General features: G+C 46.0%; 1 protein-coding gene across 5 annotated transcripts in view; it reads left to right on the top strand.

Moving 5' to 3' along the window:
- Positions 1-19,425, top strand: part of LOC148028341 (SET domain-containing protein) — a 117,957-nt gene extending 98,532 nt beyond the window's left edge. For all 5 annotated transcript variants that reach the window (XM_087690161.1, XM_087690160.1, XM_087690159.1 and 2 more), the window contains 4 exons: positions 17,800-18,042; positions 18,378-18,493; positions 18,590-18,679; positions 18,763-19,425. In XM_087690161.1, coding sequence (XP_087546287.1) covers positions 17,800-18,042; positions 18,378-18,493; positions 18,590-18,679; positions 18,763-18,922 — 609 coding nt within the window. In that variant the 3' untranslated portion in view covers positions 18,923-19,425. The remainder of the gene's footprint in view (positions 1-17,799; positions 18,043-18,377; positions 18,494-18,589; positions 18,680-18,762) is intronic.
- Positions 19,426-19,668: the final 243 nt, after the last annotated feature.

Below are 19,668 nucleotides of genomic sequence, written 5' to 3' on the forward strand. Positions count from 1 at the left end.
AATGGTCCCCACACCACGAATGGGTATGGAAGAATTGTTACCAATGGTGATGGATCCCCTTCTCAAACTCATATCATGAATCTAATCTTGTTGATAGGTCATGTGAGAAGAAGCCCCACTGTCCACGAGCCAAGGCTTCTCCAGGAGGAAGAAGCAAGAGTGGTATCCTCCGCCTCAAACACGTGTACAAAGACAGACTTAGTGGTAGTTGGGGTAGCCTGTGAATCCTTAGACCCCTCCTTATGCTTCAAATGGGGTTACTTTTGCCAATGCTTCTCCTTCGGATGAATGTTCTTCCCACAGTGTGGGCACTTGAGCTTCTTATTATCCTTTGTGTCCTCTCTCTTGTCATCCTGTTTCCTTACCTTTGACTTCACCTTTTACTTCCCTCCTCCCAAACTTGTGGTGAAAGCCTTCATGGAGCCAGATCCACTAGCACCTACCTCTCTGAGCTGCTCATCATACTCCAAGACTGTCATGCCAAGCTCCTCCCAAAGGAGAGTCTCTCAGGTCCTTGATGTAAGAAGGTTTGGTATAGAATACATTGAACTTTGGAGATGGCAGCTAAGTGAAGAGAATCATTGCCATATCCTGTGAAGATATAGTCCTCCCAAGGGATGCAAGCTCATCCCTCATGTTCTCGAATTTGTTGATGTGATCCTTAATGGAAGGAGAGTCATCAACATTGAGCATCCGAAGTTTCTTCTCAAGAGAAATCTTGTGGACAAGCATCTTTTGGTGGAAGGATTGGGCTCGAGAGTTGAGCCGATCCCACTGGGCTGGATGATCCATGGTTATTCTCTACAAGGGTATAGGGAGGGTAACAATGTCCCAAAGATTGAAGTTGTCAAGTATGCATTTCCACCTTACACGGCCAAAGCAAATATTTGGAACCATCTAGCTGGTCCTCTTTGGGTAAACTTTAAAGAAGGAAGAACAAGCATCTAGACACGTGGCGACATGTTAGGCAATTTAAAGCCAGTAGAATGGGCTCTATGGGAAACATGGAGAAAGTGGGAAGGAGAAGGAGAAGGCTGCTCCGAACGATGGGACCGTATAAAAGGGCTCGGTGGCCTCCGATAATCAATCCACCATTCAGAGGAGTGAAGGAAAGCCTCCTTGTCCATCAAAGCCTATAAATCAGGGATCAGATGTCTTTATATAATGTGCAAACACACAAAGGCTGCTGCCTTTGTTGTAGGAGAGCCTGAACAAAGGGGAAATCAGCAACACCTGCAAGAAGAGAGTTGTGGATGTCTTGTCTTTGTCAAATGTCACCTCTAAAATGCAAAACATTTTCGTCTGCGAACAACAGGCTGGAATTTGAGTTTTTAGAAACAATGTGGTACCCTCTTTGGTCAAAAACTTCGTGGCCTCACGTAGGGGATGATACCATGTGAAAGTGCGCAATGGAAGAGAATCACGAACACGGAGAGAAAAGGAGAGAAGAGAAATCAAGAAGAGAAGAATGATCTGCACTAAACAAAGAAGAAGATTGAATAAAATGATGTGTGATTAGTCCCTATATGTAGCCCAAGGTGTGAGTGAGGCACTGGATCAGGCGGAATAATGATCACAACACCTTCGATGGTGACGGTGATGAAGATGGAGAGTGTACTTGTTGTCCATGACAGAGATAGAGAAAACTACAGCCACTTGATGGAGAACCTGGAACATAGAAAAGTGAGTGATCTACCCATTGACCATGTTTGCTATATATAGTAGAAAAAATCAACAACTAGCCGATTGATGCTGGCCGATTGCATTAAATACAGTCCAACTGCATTTAATGTAGTCGCAAAAATGCTGATGTGGACTTGTGGAGTCGAAAAAACAAATCACAGTCACCTTGGGGGGCTAGAAATCATCCGCCAAGGTAACACAACTGACAAGCACACCAACATTGGGAAGAAAGACATAGTTAGAGCTCCAAATGTCCTTGTTAGACTCTAACTAAGGCTTACAACCAGGAGATGACAGATTGGCAAAATAAGGTAGGCTAACACTCTTTGCATCTAGAGGTATTTGATGAGCTTTGTACACTCATCATCACACCATTTATTTCGTGGCATGGCCCTTGGCCTTGTATGTCCCAATGTGTGTGAGTGTGAAAAGCTTCCGAGGGCAGCTGATGGAAGTGAGATAGGATGTGGGTGTTTCTAGGGAAGCTATATGCTCTAGCTGGGTGAGGCCGTTGTTGTAAACATGGTGATTGTATATATCAGCCAGCTTATATGTGAAGTAGAAGGTGGTGTGTTGGGTATGTCTAATAGCTTGTGCCTGCAAGTGTGGTGAAGTAGCTATGGTGAGGGATAAGTAGGTTTTTATTTTTGCAAGTAAAATGTGGCTAATTATATTACTCAGAGAAAAATTGATTACAACGGAGTGCTCATGCTCAACAGTCTGGCTGGAGCTGATGAAAGTCACAAGTACATCATGTATACAAGCCTCTCAAGGCGGTTTGGGGGGGATGGGGGCAAGAAGCCATGGAGAGGGGGGTATAACGCCATCTGGGGCTGCTTGCCTGCATCACGAAAAACAGGTCTTGGCTGCCCCAAGTGCGCATGAAATGACATCAGAGCTCTTGACGAACCCTAGATTCGCTTTGTACCTGATCCCATCGGCCGCGGAGGGAGTGGATGATGGAGGTCCAGAGCTCTGCTAAGGTCGTCTGTATTGAAAGTCTCTCTCTGCCGAAAGCCTCCTGACACCGCATCTTCCTGATATGCCAACCAGTAAGACTCCCTATGATCTCCCATACCTCAGAGTGGTCTGCTATGGGCTCCAGTACCTTGCGGATAGGTAGAGCCTCCAAGCCGACCACTACATACGACCCTGCCTCGATAATGAGTATCGTGTCCTGCATCCCGGCCTCATACTGAAGGTGGCGGCCCTGGTTGACTATCTGCCAGCAGAAAGCTCCCCATGAGATACATCCAAGGCTGGATGCTATACGGCGAAGGATGCGGCATGCACCTCTCCACGCGAGCTGCGCCGCCTCACACGATCAAAGGTAGTGCTTTGGTGTTTCCAGAGGCTGCTGTGTGTAGCACATACAACCTTTCTCCTGCATCTGGGCAAGCCAACTTCCCACTGCCAAGCCTCCATGTGCCACCAGCCATAAGAAATACGATATCCTCCTCGGCCTCCAACTATCCCATAGGCAGCGCGAGAAGGTCCATCAGAAAGGCTTCGTGATGCCGTGCTCCGCCCAGTGCCTGCTACATGACAGCGCTCAATCCATATCCTCCTACATCAGTACGTGTTTGCCAATCGTGGAAGTGTACTCCAGGAAACTCGGTGGCTTCTTGGCGACTGTTGTGGCCGTCCATAGCCACTCTCTCGGGTCTCACTCCAACTCATCAAGTGGCCTGTCCTCCCAGATCCAAACTCCTTGAGTTCCTGCCAAAAGACAAAAGGGTCCAGCCACCATGTCTTCCCCTAAAGGCCAATCACCCGGATCCTCCTCCATGAGAGGACAACTATCCCCTCATCCTGCTGCCCTCTGTCAAGGGCCAGACAGCCCCTCTTTGGTACGGTGAAGAGGGTCCTAGGTGGAGCGCCGCCCACTCTACCTGCCACCTGTAGGGGGATGCCTATTGGTGAAAACCTAGCGGCCCATATCTCCCTAGGCTCTATTGGCTTTCGTCTCAAGGGAGCAAGCCAGTTCTGAGGTATTGTTGTGTCTATCTCCCTTCTCCTCAGCTCCACTTCTCTTTGGTAGCCTGATACTTGCTGCAACACCTCCTCGTCCACCATCTTGTACACCTCCTGCCATGTCTTGATGGTACGAGCCGGGCCGGCCTCCCAACCAGCCCACTGGATGTGGGACTGCTCGCCAATCTGTGCCCCTTCTCGATCTTTGATCTGGGGGTTCCAGATCACCAGCTGACGATCTATCTCCTCCTGGCAACTTGGGGGGCTCTGGATTAGGGCCTTATGGAGGCCCTGCTACACGCAGAGCAAGCTACGTAGGAAAGGTGATCTAGGCGGGGTGATTTGGGCTGACGTGAAGATCCATCTCAAGGATGGCCTCCACTCACCGCCAAGTCTCAGTATGCAGTCCTGAAGACCCTCCTGCAATAGGACCTTCCATGTCCGCCCTCCTGGTGTGAGATTGCGGACAACCAGCTTGCCCAAGAGGGCCATACTTTGATACTTTGGGTCTATGATCCCCAGGCCTCCCTCTGATTGATGCCGTATGATGGTCGCCCATGTCACCTTGGCTCTAGAGTCCCTGGAGCCGTCTGAACTGGACCAAAGGAAATTCTGCACTAGGCGGTGAAGCTGCACTACGCAGGATGAGGAGAAGTACCAACACGAGGCAATGTACCAGGCCGTCGCTAGGAGGACATGGTTAACCACTAGGGTTCGGCCTACTAGTGAGAGGTGAGCCGTGCTCCAGTAGGTCAGTTTCCTCCGAATAGAATAGAATCGAGGACTGGACGAAACTACTGTGGGTAGGAGTGATGTCGAATCCCACCTTGAACCCTAGGTAACAGACGGTTTGCCCTCTACTTACCCATTTAAATCCCAGGTGGACACCCCACTCCGTGCTAGAGTCTGGGTTTGTGAGGAAACCAACCAACTTTCGCCAGTTGATTTTCGCTCCCACTGCATAACAGAACACCTCAAGAGCCAGCCTCACTCTCTCCAGCATCAACTCATCGTCCTCTATGTAGAGTGTTGCATCATCTGTATACTCTTGAGTCTAACAGCTCAGTCTCCTCTCACGGGAAGTCGAAGGCCGCGTAATCTGCTCACGTGACTTGAGGAAATGAGACAATCGTCTCTGCAAAGAGTATGAGCAGGTATAGGGCCAAGGGGCAGCCCTGCCGGCAGATAGATCTCTCCAGTCGAAACTCACCCCTCGCCTACCACCTATGAGAAGCCTTCTGGTGGCCGATCTGTAAAGTGTGGAGACCCCGCGAATCCAAGCTTGGGGGAAACCCAACCTCGCCATGGTGCCCTCTAGGAAGTCCCAGTCCACCGTGTCATAAGCTTTCTCGAAATCCAAGAGTAGTACGGCCAGTCTCTGCCCATTGTGCTGAGCCCACTTTGTCGCCTCAAAGAAGATGAATACATTGTCTAGGATGCTCCTATCCTGGACAAGGCCTGTTTGTGTGTCATGGATGATATCTGGAAGCATAGGGCGTAGTCACCTATCAATCATCTTTGCTAGTGCCTTATAGGCCACTTACAATAAGGTGATCAGTCTCTCCACTAGGAAAGATTCAACTAGTCTCCCCCTTTGGGGAGAAGACTGATAAGGCCTGCCGAAAGACTCCCTGGCATCTGTCCTGAAGTGAAAATCTCCTGGAAGGCCATCAGTAGGGGTCCTTCACCACCTCCCAGTAGGTGGTGAAGAAGGCCTTAGAGAGGCCATCCTCTCTTGGGCATTTTTGCCCATCTTGTGTATGGAAAGCCTCCTCTAGTTCCTTCTCTATGAAGGGGGCTAGAAGGGAGCGTCTCGTCTCCTCTGTGACGAGGGACGCGATGTGATCCCAGACCTGCTGTTTACATCATTGTCCTCTAGCTAAGGCTGTTTCCTGCTAGAAGAGGCGACTATAGTAGTTGGTGGCAATCTCCATTACCTCGTATGGGCTAGAACGAGTCCTCCCATACTGATCTCGAAGGTTGCGTATCTGCTCTCCTGAGATACGAGACTGGTGCACTTGGAAAAACTCCTTGCATATCATATCCCCCTTCCGCGCCCAGAAAGCTGTTGAGGTGCGGAAAGAGAATTCCGAGTGCCTGGATGGGATCCCTTGGTGCCTCCTGTAATAATCTTTGCATGGCTGCAAGATCCCGCCGCAGTGCTCTCTTCTCCTCCTAGCTCTGCAGCCTGGTCTGTATGGTTGCCTCTTGGTAGATACTGCTTAACTCGGCTAGGACCTCTGCAACCCTCTGCGATCCGGTCCCTCGTGCCCCACTCTTTGGTCCAAATCTGCTCTATTTGTCTTGTCACCTCCTCCCTCCTATAGATCGAGTCAAGGATCCGACAGGATCATGTGTCTAGGGTAGATGCTGGGGGATCAAGTGTTAAGAGAACGGGTCAATGATCGGGGGACAACGTGGTGCCCGCCAATTGCCCAATCTAGCCTCCACGAGAGCCTCCCCACTCTCCTATATAAAACCTATCCAACTACTCTAGCATGACTCCACCTAGCCGCCTGTATCCCCAAGAGAAGTCCAACGACCTCTCCCTCCTGTGGAAGGCAGGGTCTCTCTAGGTATCGCGTACTCCTACTGCTAGTAGAAAGACCTCCCATGCCTCTTGCTCCTCCCCAGCCATGCCTTGGTAGTTTCTGTCTCTGCCCTGCTGGTCCTCCAAAGCCTTCAGGTTGTTGAAATCTCCTCCAACGATCCAGGAGTCCATCCGTGATCTCCACCCAGAATCTACTGCGTGCCCTAACCTTTGTAGGGGCATAGACGTTGAGGACTCCAAGGCAGGAGTCCCCAATATCCAGTCTGATCCATAGAACCCTCCTTGTCACTATTGTCCCGTGGTCTCATACACAAGCGGTGAGACTCCGGCCGATAGAGGTGCATACGCCTCCACTCGTGCCGTGGGCACCTATGGCGTGCTCCCAGTAAGTGTGCGAGCTTCCCGGGAGTATCTTCCCTACCCGGTGGGCTTGGGTGGGCGTGAACTTGTGCTCCTATAGAAGTAGGATGTCGATCCGTCCGGCAAGGGCAGGCTGCAGCTCCTGCCGAACAATCAACTTCTTGGAACCACGTGCCCCATTGTAGTGGAGACTGTTGACATTCCACGATGCAAGGTGTAAGCTCATGGGGAAACCTGTGACTGACTGAACAAGCATTTGTTCAGTGTGGAGGCTGTTGATGAGGAGGAGAAACCATGGGGCATGCAAATACACTTTGCCGCAGGTCTGGACGGCGAACTCCAATCCCCCATGGTGGCCCTCTAGATGCTCTAGGTGGCACTATCAATGCATCTATCAGCCACGTTGAGAGTCGTGACTCTGTACATTGGTAGAAACAGGCCGCCTGTGCCAGGGGCCACTCGATCACATCCCGCGGAGCTCTCCACTGTGGCAGAGCTCAAAAGATAATGCTCAAGTGTGAGACCTTAGCACCAACCCACCAGTTAATGTCCATCATGCAGCCAGGCCACTGCTGTGCAAACAGTGCTAGTCCTTCTCCCATCCACTGGGAGATGTGGTCCTCCACCTGCCTCTTCAAAAGCTCTATCTGTGTTGTCGTCCAATCCCCTGAGTGAGAGGACTAAAGGAAAAAAACGTAGTTTGGTTCATCTGGTGGTGCTAGTAGATGAACCTTGCCTCTCCTTGACTTACGAACCACGAAGATCCCCACCTCTAGAGGTAGTGGGAACTCTCCGCACTCCGCAACTCTCAGGTAGAACCATGGGCCACTGTAGAAGAACTCTTGTGGCAACAATTGTGCCTGTCTCGGAAAAGTGTAACGGGTAGCAGGGGCAGATGAGTTAGTGGCTGTGTGGGAGGGGAAGAACTATTGGGGCAAAGAGGAAGTAGGCGTGTGTGGCTCATCCCCTCCTGTGGAAGGGGGGAGGGGGTGGGTCTGGGGGGGATCACCTGAACCGGGGGCGGATCGAGAGGGTTGCTCGGCAGGGGACGTCATGGGGGGGAAGAAGATCGAGGGATGGAGAGATGGTTGGAGGTACGTGGCGGGTGTGGGGGGGGAGTTGGTGGCCCTGGAAGGGGGTGGGGGGCTGCTATGGGCCTAGGTCAGTGGGGGAGGCAGGGGGGGTGGGTGTGGGGGTTGTGGGATCTCGGGTGAGGTAGTCTGTGGTGCGGGTGGTGGATGTGGGGGGTTGCGGTCCTATCGGGTGGGGCGGGCAAGGGGGACTGCGGAGTGCTCTGCTAAGGGGGCGTCACATGCCCTCTTGCTCCTTGCTATTGAGGTTGCGTCTGAGGAGCTGGCTACGGCCCCCCCTATTGTCTCCCTCTCTGTCGTCTATTGACCCGTGTGAAGCTATCAGCGTCCACCTACAGGCCTGTCAGCGGAGCCGCCTTGGCCCCGAAGCACATGCAGTCTGCTGTGATGCCCAAAGTTGCGGCAGCGTAGGCACTGCCCTGGTTGCTCGGTCACAGTGACCTGCTGCCTAAAGGAGTGACCTCCTACCTCAATCTCCAGAAACTTTGGTATACCGTTTGTGTCTTTCACGGCCACTCATACCTTGGGGACTCCTATAGCTGCCATTGCATCCGCGAAGGAGGTAGGAAGAACTGTGCCGAAGAGCCATCCAAAGTCCTTCACTAACTGGTACTGCCAGTCCGGGGAAATTTGGTATAAGTGAATTCGTCATAACAATTTCCTTATTGACAACCAGCATTGTGAAGCTGTAAAAACATTTCTTTTCAAGCCTTTACTCTAAATGAGATTGTAGAATTGCCTAGGGCCAATATTGAGTAAGATGCTTGTGCTACTAGACCCTCTTAATTTTAAAAAACCATGTGTTCTATATGCCATGTATTAGAGAAAAATCAGAATTCAGCGTATTATCAACACTCAATATCCCCCTTCTCCCTACAGCTTAAGGTTTGTAGTCGGTGCTAGGTTTAGAGCGCATTTTAATGCAAATTTTTTATAAAAGCAGTAAATACCCACTTTAATATAAAGATAGGACTAAATTGAGGCTCACTCTCGTGCCTCGACCTTATCATACATTCATAAATACGAATGTGATTTTTTTTATTTTTTGGATATAAAAAACTTATTTTTTCTATTTTAACTATTTATTTATTGATAAATATCAATATTTTTTAATTTACTAATTTGGATTGATCAAGCTTATAGAGAATTGTTTTCCTGTTACATTCCATCCCATAGGAACACCATATACGCAACAAAACCCAAAAAACACATGATTTACTTTAAAAGTGTAATGTTTCGAGTATTGCATGTTTTGTAAAGAAATTATTAGGTGACTTATTTTTCTTGATTTCCTTAACATTTGTGATCAATCATAGCATTGACAACCAAATACAACCATTTCCAACCAATTACCAACGAAATTGATCATAAAATGATTAAAATTACGACTTACTCATAAAACTACATTTTATATTGTACGTATCTCGTGATTGGAGGCCCGCTGATGCTTCCCAATAGCCGCTGACAATCCTTCCAACCTCGATCTACTCTCCTTCACGCTCTAGCATCATCCCACGATCAAAATCTATCATCTTAGTCCACCCCCTTCTCTCATAGAATTAATCATGGAAACACACAAGAAGAGGAGAGAGGAGAGAGAAAGAATAAAATCATTTCTCTTCATAGAATCCATAATTTTTGCTCATTCCAATGGCAATAGATGGTGAAGAAAATCGAGATCTCATGCGCCCCATAGCATTCCTCTTGACTCCAATGATCAAGAAAACCCATTTTTGTGCCTTGAAAGGACGAGTCGAAAAAAAATGGCACCCCCTCCTCTGACTCCCTTGTTAGATATTGCAAAATTTTTCATAGAAAGGATTGGTATCTCTCATGGTAGCACGGTTATTCATGCTTCTTGGTGGCATGTGCTTAATTCCATGAGGCCTATTAAGGTCACCTAGTCTTTTCTCCTTTCTCATTTGATTGCATCTTGGCAGGAGACGTTACGTTTTGCAGTGTGGTGCCCTCCTAATTTTTGTGAGGAGAATTCGCTGCAAGGAGAAGTACTGGCTACCTCTAGGTTGTTGGATTGACGTGATAAATATTTGCAATGCGACAAGTTTAATTGGATGGCTCGTTTGGGGTTGCAAATAGTCCTTGATGGTGTCATTCCTAGGCAGTCCCGTCTCTATTCTTTTCGGTGTATTCGTCAACACTTTCAGGTGCAAGGATATCACAACATTTGGTCGTCTATACAAGGCAGGCTTCTGAGGTTCTCTCCTTTGCCTGCATTATAGCCATTGTCTCCCTAGCATGATTGGATGTTTGTGATTCTTGATGATTTCGAGAAAAGGCCAGCTAACCAGATATACCATCAGATGGTGGAGGCCAAGAGATGGGTCATTGGAAAGGCTAATAAATGATGGCATATTCAGGATAGCAAAAAGAAGTGGCAGGAAAGATTCATCCAGCTCTGGAAGTCTAAGGTTGCGTATTAGGGAAAAGTGTTCATGTGGAGACTAGTTATTGAGGGTCTTCCGACTAGGGATATGCTACGTGCCCGCAAGATCTTTGTTGGTTGTGGTTATTGAGGGTCTTCCGACTGGGGATATGCTACGTGCCCGCAAGATCTTTGTTGGTTGTTCTGTATTCTGCACTACATGTGACGAGGCATTGCTTCATCTCTTTGTCTCTTGCCTTGTTGCTCGACAAATTTGGAGTTTTGTTTCCCATGTATGGTCCTTGGCGACTCAGCACTGGATATCAGCTTGTTCATGGATTATGGGAAAGATGACGTGTATGTCTTCTTTGCATTCAGATTATTCTTGCCTCTTCCATTTCCTTAGATAGACAGCCCTATGGCATATTTGGCGTACTCGGAATGCCTTCATTTTTTATTCAATATCGGGCATCCATGGTCATGTGGCCCGTGTTCATGGTTTAGTGTTATGGCAGATCTCCTGTATGGTGTCACCTGATTTGGTTCGTCCTGGCATTGCTGCTCCCTGGCTGGATATTGTTTGCTCCACACCAGTTGTCCTTTCTGTGTGATATTTCTGTGTTTGAGTCTTGGTGACTTTCATTTGTGTCTTTTTTTCTTTGATGATATGATGGTTAGATGTAAATATTTACTAAATTCAATTATCTTCACGAAAAGAGAGAGAGAGAGAGAGAGAGTGTGTGTGTGTGTGTGTGTGTGCCAATAAAGATTGGGCATTCTGCAATTCAGCTCGTAAAGAGGAAGCATGCTGAATACCATACTGACAAGATAACTATCTGGCATTATTCCTAAAAACGGCCCATGCATCCCTCCCTCCAGATAGGACCTTCAAGCTAAAAGAAGCGATCAGTTGCTGAACATATTCCAAAAACTGATTCTGCTGCAAAAAAGATTGATTAAAACGAAGTGGCAACTGAGTAAGAAGGGCCTTAAATACATGAACAGGTCTATGGGTCATTTCCAAGACCAAAGGGTAGTGATCTGATAAGATATGTTGTCGTTCCATCCACATGTCAATAACTGTTGGAAGAAAGGAATCACTCTGACAAATATATATCTGATCCAATCTGGCCCAGGTGTTAGGATGCTGTAAAGATCGATAGGTATAACCAGATTGTGATGGATACATTCAGGACCACATGTCCTACTTCAATGATCTGGCTGCAAGGGCATCCCAAGTCTGTCGCTCAGGACCATTCATAACTGAATGCAGAGAAGTAGCTTGATCCCCAGATAGACATGCATTAAAGTTGCCCGTGACAAAACCTTGATGAGCCATGGAAAGACAATGCAGGTCATCCCAAAGTTGACACCGTTCCTTTGCCGTAGAAGGAGCATACACGCCCACCAACCACAAAACCTCTCCCTCATAAAGAATCTCCAGAATCACAAATCGACCTCGAGGGTCTTGAGAAACTAGCGATGGTTCCAGGCAGGATTTGACAGCCAACATAACTCCAGATTCATAGGGAGCTCGACCACTAAAAAAAACAACATAATCCTTATAAACATAAGAGGATCCGGACAAAGCATGTTGTTTATGCTCCACCGCACAAAATACATCTCACCTTCCAACAAACGCAACTTTTCACAACCGATACTGCTTGTTGCCCAAAGAGATACCTTTCACATTCCACAAAGCAATTCTCATAATAAATCAAAAAAGAGAAAACTATTGAACCACTACTTTTCCTTTTCCTTTTACATCTATAGCTTTAGCTACCTGGAACCTTTCCAAAGAGCTTGCCTCATAGTTTTTGGATGGAAGCAGTCATGTGTGCTTGCCATATTTTGAACAGATGCCTACCAAAGCCTTGAAGACCATCACACCATTTGAGGCTTGGAACAGCCGTAAACCTTCTGTTGGTCACTTTCGTACCTTTGGGTGTCTTGTCTATGCCCATATTCCATAGGTACTTAGAAGAAAATTGGACAACAAGGCTGTTAAGTGCATTTTTATGGGATATAGCAATGAGAGCAAAGGCTATAGACTCTATGATCCCGTTACTAAGAAGGTTTTTGTCAGCAAGGATGTTGTTTTTGATGAAAAATCAGAATTATCCTTGGCTTGTTTGGACACATATCAGGCTGCCCGTGATGTTTTTGAAGGGCTGTTGCCCATTACTTTTGGTGATTCAGCTGGAGGTTCACAAAATGAACCTAATGTTCAGCCAGTTGCTCCTATGGAAAGTGCAGAAATTCAGCCATTGGCTGATCGGAATATTCAGCATCATGCTGAAACAGAAATTCAGCAAGAGCTTGCACACAGCCAGGATGCTAGACAGCTACCTAGATGGTATTTGTAGACTATGCAAGATAGTCCTTTGGATGCACCCATGACTGGTCGTACTAGAAGGCAAACTCGTTTGCATGATTCAGCACATACCATGGAGTTTATTATGGCAGCAAGTACTTTTGATAATGAAGAGCCTGAATGTTATGAGGATGCACAACACAGTGTGCATTGGATGGCAGCCATGCAAGCTGAATTAGATTCTATTACTAAGAATCAAACTTGGGATTTGGTGTCCTTGCCATTTGGGAAGAAAGCCATTGGAACAAAATGGGTCTACAAATTGAAAAGAAAAGCAGATGGATCCATTGATAAATACAAGGCACGGCTGGTAGCTAAAGGCTACGCACAGAAAAAGGGCATTGATTATGAGGAGACATTTGCTTCTACTTCCCGTATGACGACCATCAGGTCTATGATTGCTTTGGCTGCACATTATGGTTGGACAGTCCATCAGCTAGATATCAAGACTGCATTTTTACATGGGGAACTTCAGGAGGAAGTTTATGTACAACAGCCCATTGGTTTTGCAGTTGAAGGCTCAGAACATTTGGTATGCAAGCTCAAAAAGGCACTATATGGTTTAAAACAAGCTCCTAGAGCTTGGTATGAAAAGATAGATGCTTTCTTGCTTGGTCAGGGGTTTCTAAACAGCTCATCTGAGTCTACCCTTTATGTATGTAAAGAAGGGGGATCTATGCTGATTTTATGTCTTTATGTTGATGACCTATTGCTCACTGGAACACATGCTGATCAGATTTCAGCATTCAAACAAAATTTGCAGCAAACTTTTGACATGTCTGACTTGGGAGTTTTGCATTACTACTTGGGCATCCAGTTCATACATAATGCTCGAGGTATTGGGTTATCACAGTCAAGGTATATTGGGCAGCTTCTTGAGAAATTTGGCTTACAAGATTGCAAGCCAGTTACTACTCCCATGGAACCTGGACTGAAACTGTCATTACATGATGACAGTGATTTGTTTGATATACATACATACGCTCCTGCAGTTGGATGTCTTATCTATCTATGCAATACTAGGCCGGACATACAGTTTGCAGTTTCAGCTTTGAGCAGGTATATGCATCAGCCACGTATGTCACATTGGCAAGCTATCAAGCGTGTTTTTCGCTACTTGCAGGGTACTCGTTCTCTTGGGTTGCTTTATGCCAAGGGGGGACCACTGCATTTACATGCTTACAGTGATTCTGATTGGGCTGGTGGTTATGATACATGTCACTCTACTAGTGGCAATTGTTTCTTTCTTGGCACTTCTTGCATTTCTTGGCTTACCAAGAAACAATCCACTGTTGCCACATCGTCATGTGAAGCTGAATACAAGGCAGCTTTCACTACCACAGTTGAATGCATATGGCTTAGACGCTTGCTAGCTGATTTGGATGTATCTGTTACTCAGCCTACTCCATTGTTCACTGACAGTGAGAGTGCCATTGCAGTGGCACGGAACCCAGTGTTTCATGCTCGCACGAAACACATTGAGACTCACTATCACTTTGTCAGAGAGAGGCTACATGCAAGTGATATCAGCCTTGTCTATTGTCCTACCACCAGTAATGTGGCAGACATCTTCACCAAAGCTCTTCCTCGTGACAAATTTGAAGCATTTCGCGATGCTTTAAATTTGATATCCTTTGGTGGCGGATGATCCTTGTACTCTTGATCACTCTTCACTCCAGGGGGGTTTGTTGGGTATTTGATTCACGCCTTACTTACGCCTACGCTCATATGGGAGTGTCGGTGATCAGTAGGACACGGGGGCACTTTTTACTCTCGGTAGGAGAGGTTTTTTCCCCCAGACTTATGGTCTTATTGTCGTATGTACTTATGTGCTTATGTGTCACACATTTAGGCACTTAGTGTGTGTCGGGTGTGAACACCCCCCTACAACCCTAAGGTTTAAGGGCTGTACTTTGTACTTTCAGATTATACTCATTCAGTCTATTCTCTTGGGTGTCGTGCTTCAACTCTGTCTCTCACTCTCACACTGTCTACTGAATCCTAGCTGTACCTCGATCCTCTGTTCTCACACTTTCCATCTTGCTTCGGATTACATCAACAAAGTCTGCCCTTTGCAAACCAGCAATCGAAGCACGAGAAGGAAACTGCTGTTGCTGTGAACGAAAAACATCCCTCGGAGGCACAAGCCTCCCCTACGTATCAAAGCGCAAAGCAGAATTGGAATTCCTTTTATCATCCCCTGCTGCAGTACGTGAAGATTGAGGGTTCATGTAAAACCCCTTACCTCTGCGTTGAAAGGTTTGAGTGATGGGGTGTGGCAATAGGTGGGCAGGAGCTGAACGAGAAGCTTGTCTCTAAGTCAATCAGGGGATTCTAATGATGACTTGCTCACATGCATTGAATGGTTGAAAGGTAGGGTTCATTCTCTTCAGGAAGAGGAATATGTAAAATACAAACTGCTGGTCAGAGTTGAAGCTTTATACAATAATAACTGTCAATCCCATCAATTCTTTGCTTGCCTGCACCATAAATATGCCCAGGAGAATATTGTGCGCTTAATGGATGAACAAGGTGATATGGTGACTGATCCGGTCTCCATCATTCGTATGTATGTCGACTTTTATCAGTCCTTGCTGGGTTCGCAAGGGAATTTTTCTGATGCTGTACTCGCTGCTCGCTGATATATTTGCGAGTTGGTAAGCAACCAGGTCAAACCAGAATGGGTGGACTTAATGGAGGCGAATATTTCAGAAGATGAAGTGGAAGAAGTGCTATCCCACCTACCTCGAAGGAAAAGCCTTGGTTGGGATGGGCTTCCTAATGAGCTCTTTTCAGCTAATGTGCAGCAGCTTAAAGACCCATTGACTTGCGTGTGTCAGCAAGTGTGGAATTCTGGTATTATGCCATTAGATTGGAAGATTGTTGTCGTTTGGTTGTTACCCAAGGTTCCCTCCCCAACCTCTTTGAAACAGTGGAGACCTATTTCCGTTATGGGTTCGTTATATAAAATTTTCTCCAAAATCATTGCCAACAGATTATAGAAAGTTTTTCTGCACTTGGTTCATCCACGCCAATATGGTTTCATTAAAGGCCGCAATATAATGCATAACATCTTGAATATTCAACTGGGAATTGACTATGCTAAAGCTTTAGGACAGCAAGTAATTATGCTTCAGCTCGATATTGAGAAGGCATTTGATCATGTTAGCCGGTCTTTTTTGTGGCAATTATTGTCTACAATGGGATTATTGACACCATTGGTCGGGGAGCTGTGGCTCGTATTGCTCTTAATGGAGGGATCACAAAAGAAATTGCCTTATCTCGGTCTCTTAGGCAAGGCTGCCCTCTCAGCCCTTTGTTGTTTGCTTTGGTCACTCACCCGATGCTCTCCTTGCTAGATAAGTTGGTTGGACAAGGTGAGATAGTTGGCTTGTCTCTTCCCAGTGGTACTTAACTTGTGGGTCGATCTGTGGCAGATGATTCTTTCATGTTCCTTAAGGTTGATCGTACTTATGTTAATCGGGCAATGGTGTTGTGGAATCTTTTTGCTTTGGCATCTGGTCTTCATATTAATACTCAGAAATCTTGTACGGAGACTGATCTCCAGGCCTCGGGCTGGCATGGAATTGTGATCTCAAAGGGAAATATCACCAGACACTTGGGATATCCTATTGGTGTGGAAGTAGCACCCCGGGCCTTATTGGATTGGATGGCCTCCCAGATTCATGATAGGTTCATGTACTAGAAATCTCAAGGCTGGCCTTTACATGTCAGACTGAAAGTTGCTCAAAGTATTATAATCAGTATGATATCATTCTTTTTGCCACTACTTCCCTCAACTAAGAAGTCCCTTTTGGAACTAGTTCAGCCTATCAGGTTCATGTTGTGGAAAAAGAAGGGGAACCGTTTGGGCCAGGTCTGGATTTCGTGGTAGCATTTGACTACGCCTAAACAAATGGGGGGAGCAGCTTTGTTGGATGTTAATTTGCATATGAAAGCCTTGAGGTTGGCCCTTTTGCAAGCGCTATGTGTACAGAGTCATCCTTGGTCACACATTACAAAATTTTTCATTGAGAAGGCTGGCATCTCCCATGGTAACACGGTCATTCGTGCCTCCTGGTGGCATGTGCTTAATTCCTCGAGGCCTGTCAAGATCACCCAGTCTTTTCTCCTTTCTCATTTGATTGTCGTAAGGACGCGAACTCGCTACAAGAAGTCTTGGCCTCCTCTAGATTGTTAGATTGGCTGGACAAAGATTTGCAAAGACTCAAGTTTAATCGGATGGCTTGTTTGGTGTTGTAGACAGTTTTTGACGGTGTTATTCTTGGGCAGTCTCGGCTTTACTCTTTTCGATGTATTCGTCAACACTTTCGGGTACCCCGAGGATATGGTGATATCTAGTCATCCATACAGGCCAAACTTCAAAGGTTCTCTCCTTTACCAGTGCTACAGCCATTGTATCCATGACGTGACTGGAAGTTTGTGATATCGGATGATTTTGAGAAGAGGTCTGCTAACCAGATATATCATCAGATGGTGGAGGCCAAGAGATGGGTCACTACAAAGGTGAATAAATTATGGCATACTAGGGATAGTAAAAAGAAGTGGCAGGAAAGATTCCTTCAACTTTGGAAGTCTAAGGTTCCCTATCAGGGGAAAGTCTTGTGGAGACTGCTGATTGATGGTCTTCCAACTAGAGAAGTGCTGCATGCTCAAAAGATCTCTGTTGGTCGTTGTGTATTCTGCACTACATGTGATGAAACATTGCTTCATCTTTTTGCCTCTTGTCCAGTTGCACGACAGATCTGGTGTTTTTTTTTCTCGCGTGTGGCTCTCAGCGACTCAGCTATGCATAACAGCCCGTTCATGGATTATGGAAAAGCTGCTCGTTGTGCCTTCTTTGCATTCCGATTATTCCTGCCTGTTCCAATTCCTGAGATGGACTGCCTTGTGGCATATCTAGCGTACTCGGAATGCCTTTATTTTTTATTCGGTCTCGGGCATCCATGGTCATGTGGCCCGTATTCAAGGTTTAGTGCTATGGCAGATTTCTTCTATGATATCAGCTGACCTTGTTCTTCCTGACATTGCTGCCCCCTGGCTGGGTATTGTTCGCTCTACACCAGCAGTATGATTTTCTCTGTGTTAAAGTCCTGATAGTCTTTCATCACTTTCTTGGAGGACTTGATAGTCTGATGTAACTAAATGTAAGAGATTTAGTGAGAATGCTGACCAGATGGTCTGATGTATGTATTTTTCGGAGAGAGAGTTCTAAGCCGACCTGATGGTCTGATGTACAAAATTTACTTAATTATCTTCACAAAAGAAAGAGAGAGAGAGAGAGAGAGAGAGAGAGTGTGTGTGTGTGTGTGTGTGTTTGCGCACATGCGCATGTGAGTTATACCTGCACTGAATCATACAGATGTTGTCATTGAGATGGTTGCTTCCAAGTACTTTGTTGAAAAAAGGTTTCTATACACAAGAAACAGACAAGATTGGTGAAGATTGTAAACAGGCAGTAGGTTCCAGTTATAGCTGGAGTGGAAATCGAAAGCCTCCAACATATTTGCAGCACTTTGTATTCCCAGAAGACACAATTGCAGCTTTGCGCGTTGTTGCGATGAAAGAAGATGAACTTCAGATGGTATCATCCATGCTTCAAGAGGTATGTATGACTTTGAGGACAAATGAAAAGCACACCAAATGTGACATTCTGTATTGCTATTTCTATCAAGTTGTATCATTTTATGGTATTAATATGAATGGTGTCAAGAGCCTAAACAAACATATATCTGAAATATACACATATCAGCTTGTGCATACTGCTTTTGACACGCACAATGCTGAATTCTGAAACAAACAACTACATAAAGAGAGCTCGTAACCAGCTGCCAGTAATACATATACACATACATTTTAATCCTAGAATGATGCACATATCAATCAGCATTAATTTATTGCTTTTGCTTTGACGGTGATTGGTTTACTCCTGCATTGTAGTTGTCAAAATCAGGATTACAGAAGGCACCTTCAAGTGAAGACATCAGGGCAGCAATCTGGGAGGTATGTGGGAATTCTGGTGCTTTGCAACTGCTAACGGATCTTCTTGCAACAAGGTGAGAAAGTTCCTCAAATTCTCCTGCAGTTGCACATTGTTCTCATTCAGGCAATCACGAAGGCTAATATAATGACTGCTTGTACAATGAATCAAGAATGCTGGATTTGGAAGAGGGGACTGGTTCAGAAGAGTCAGACAATGCAATCTTGGAAAGAGATTTCAAGTTCCATTTCCAAGATGCCAGGTTGGAAGTCATCTTCATTCTGCTGTTGCTGCAATGAATACAGTTCCACGCCTAAGCATAACCCTTACACTTATGTTTTGCAGCAAGTCTGGAGAAAACGATAACTCGACTTCTGACGTGTGTTTGTCAGACAATGTACGCGCATGTGTGATATACAGGCAAGGGCAGAAATCTCTTGCCAGGCAGTTTCTAAAAGAATCAGAACAACTGCTTGAGCTCTGCATGCTGGAAGAACAACAGTAGTTCATTCAAAGAATGTTATGTAAGTTGCACAGGTCATGACATCTTTAGGAGGCAAGTTTTCTTAAAAACTCTCTTTGAAAGGTACTCACATGGCATGCCTCCGCCTTGGCACATCAGCCAAAAATCGGTGGTCTGTAATATCTACCAAATAGTGGTGTGCCCTTTACCCTGGGTGACATGGTGGCAGCAAACCTGGCCAATATTTTTTTGGCATGTGTAGGGCCTTGTATTTTGGCCTGCAGACTAGCCCTACTCTTCCTCCCTAAAGCACCCCCTGCCCAGTGTGGGCACGTGGGGGGAGATCAGTATTTGCTGGATCCCGTGTTGAAGAATATTTCTGAGATTTGTATTTCCATAAAGATGTTAATTTTGATTGGCTGTTTGCATTCCACTCATTACGTAGTGCAGAATGTGCAGCAGGCTATTTCTAGATCGTCTTGACATGTTTGTAGAACAAACGTTTTTCAATACAATAATGCTGATTCAACCATCTTTGTAACTATGCTAGTAATCTGTTTTTCTCCTCCTGCTCTGGTCCCTGAATCTATAGTGACAGCATCCATTGGAAGTGTCCCATCGAGAGCCCCAAATGCTCGTTATACAGATGGCATCATCCATTGACCTCAGTCCACAGTCCCCGACCTCTCAAACAAAGGTACTCCAATGGTTCGTTTTATTTTTGACAGTCAGCTTGATTCAAAGTACAGCAGTTCTCAACCTTCTAGTTTTGCTTTCTAACCGTTTCT

Source organism: Lygodium microphyllum, chromosome 12 (assembly GCF_053477565.2).
Source record: "Lygodium microphyllum isolate KBCC chromosome 12, Lygodium_microphyllum_v1.1.10, whole genome shotgun sequence".
In the NCBI taxonomy this organism is placed as follows: domain Eukaryota; kingdom Viridiplantae; phylum Streptophyta; class Polypodiopsida; order Schizaeales; family Lygodiaceae; genus Lygodium; species Lygodium microphyllum.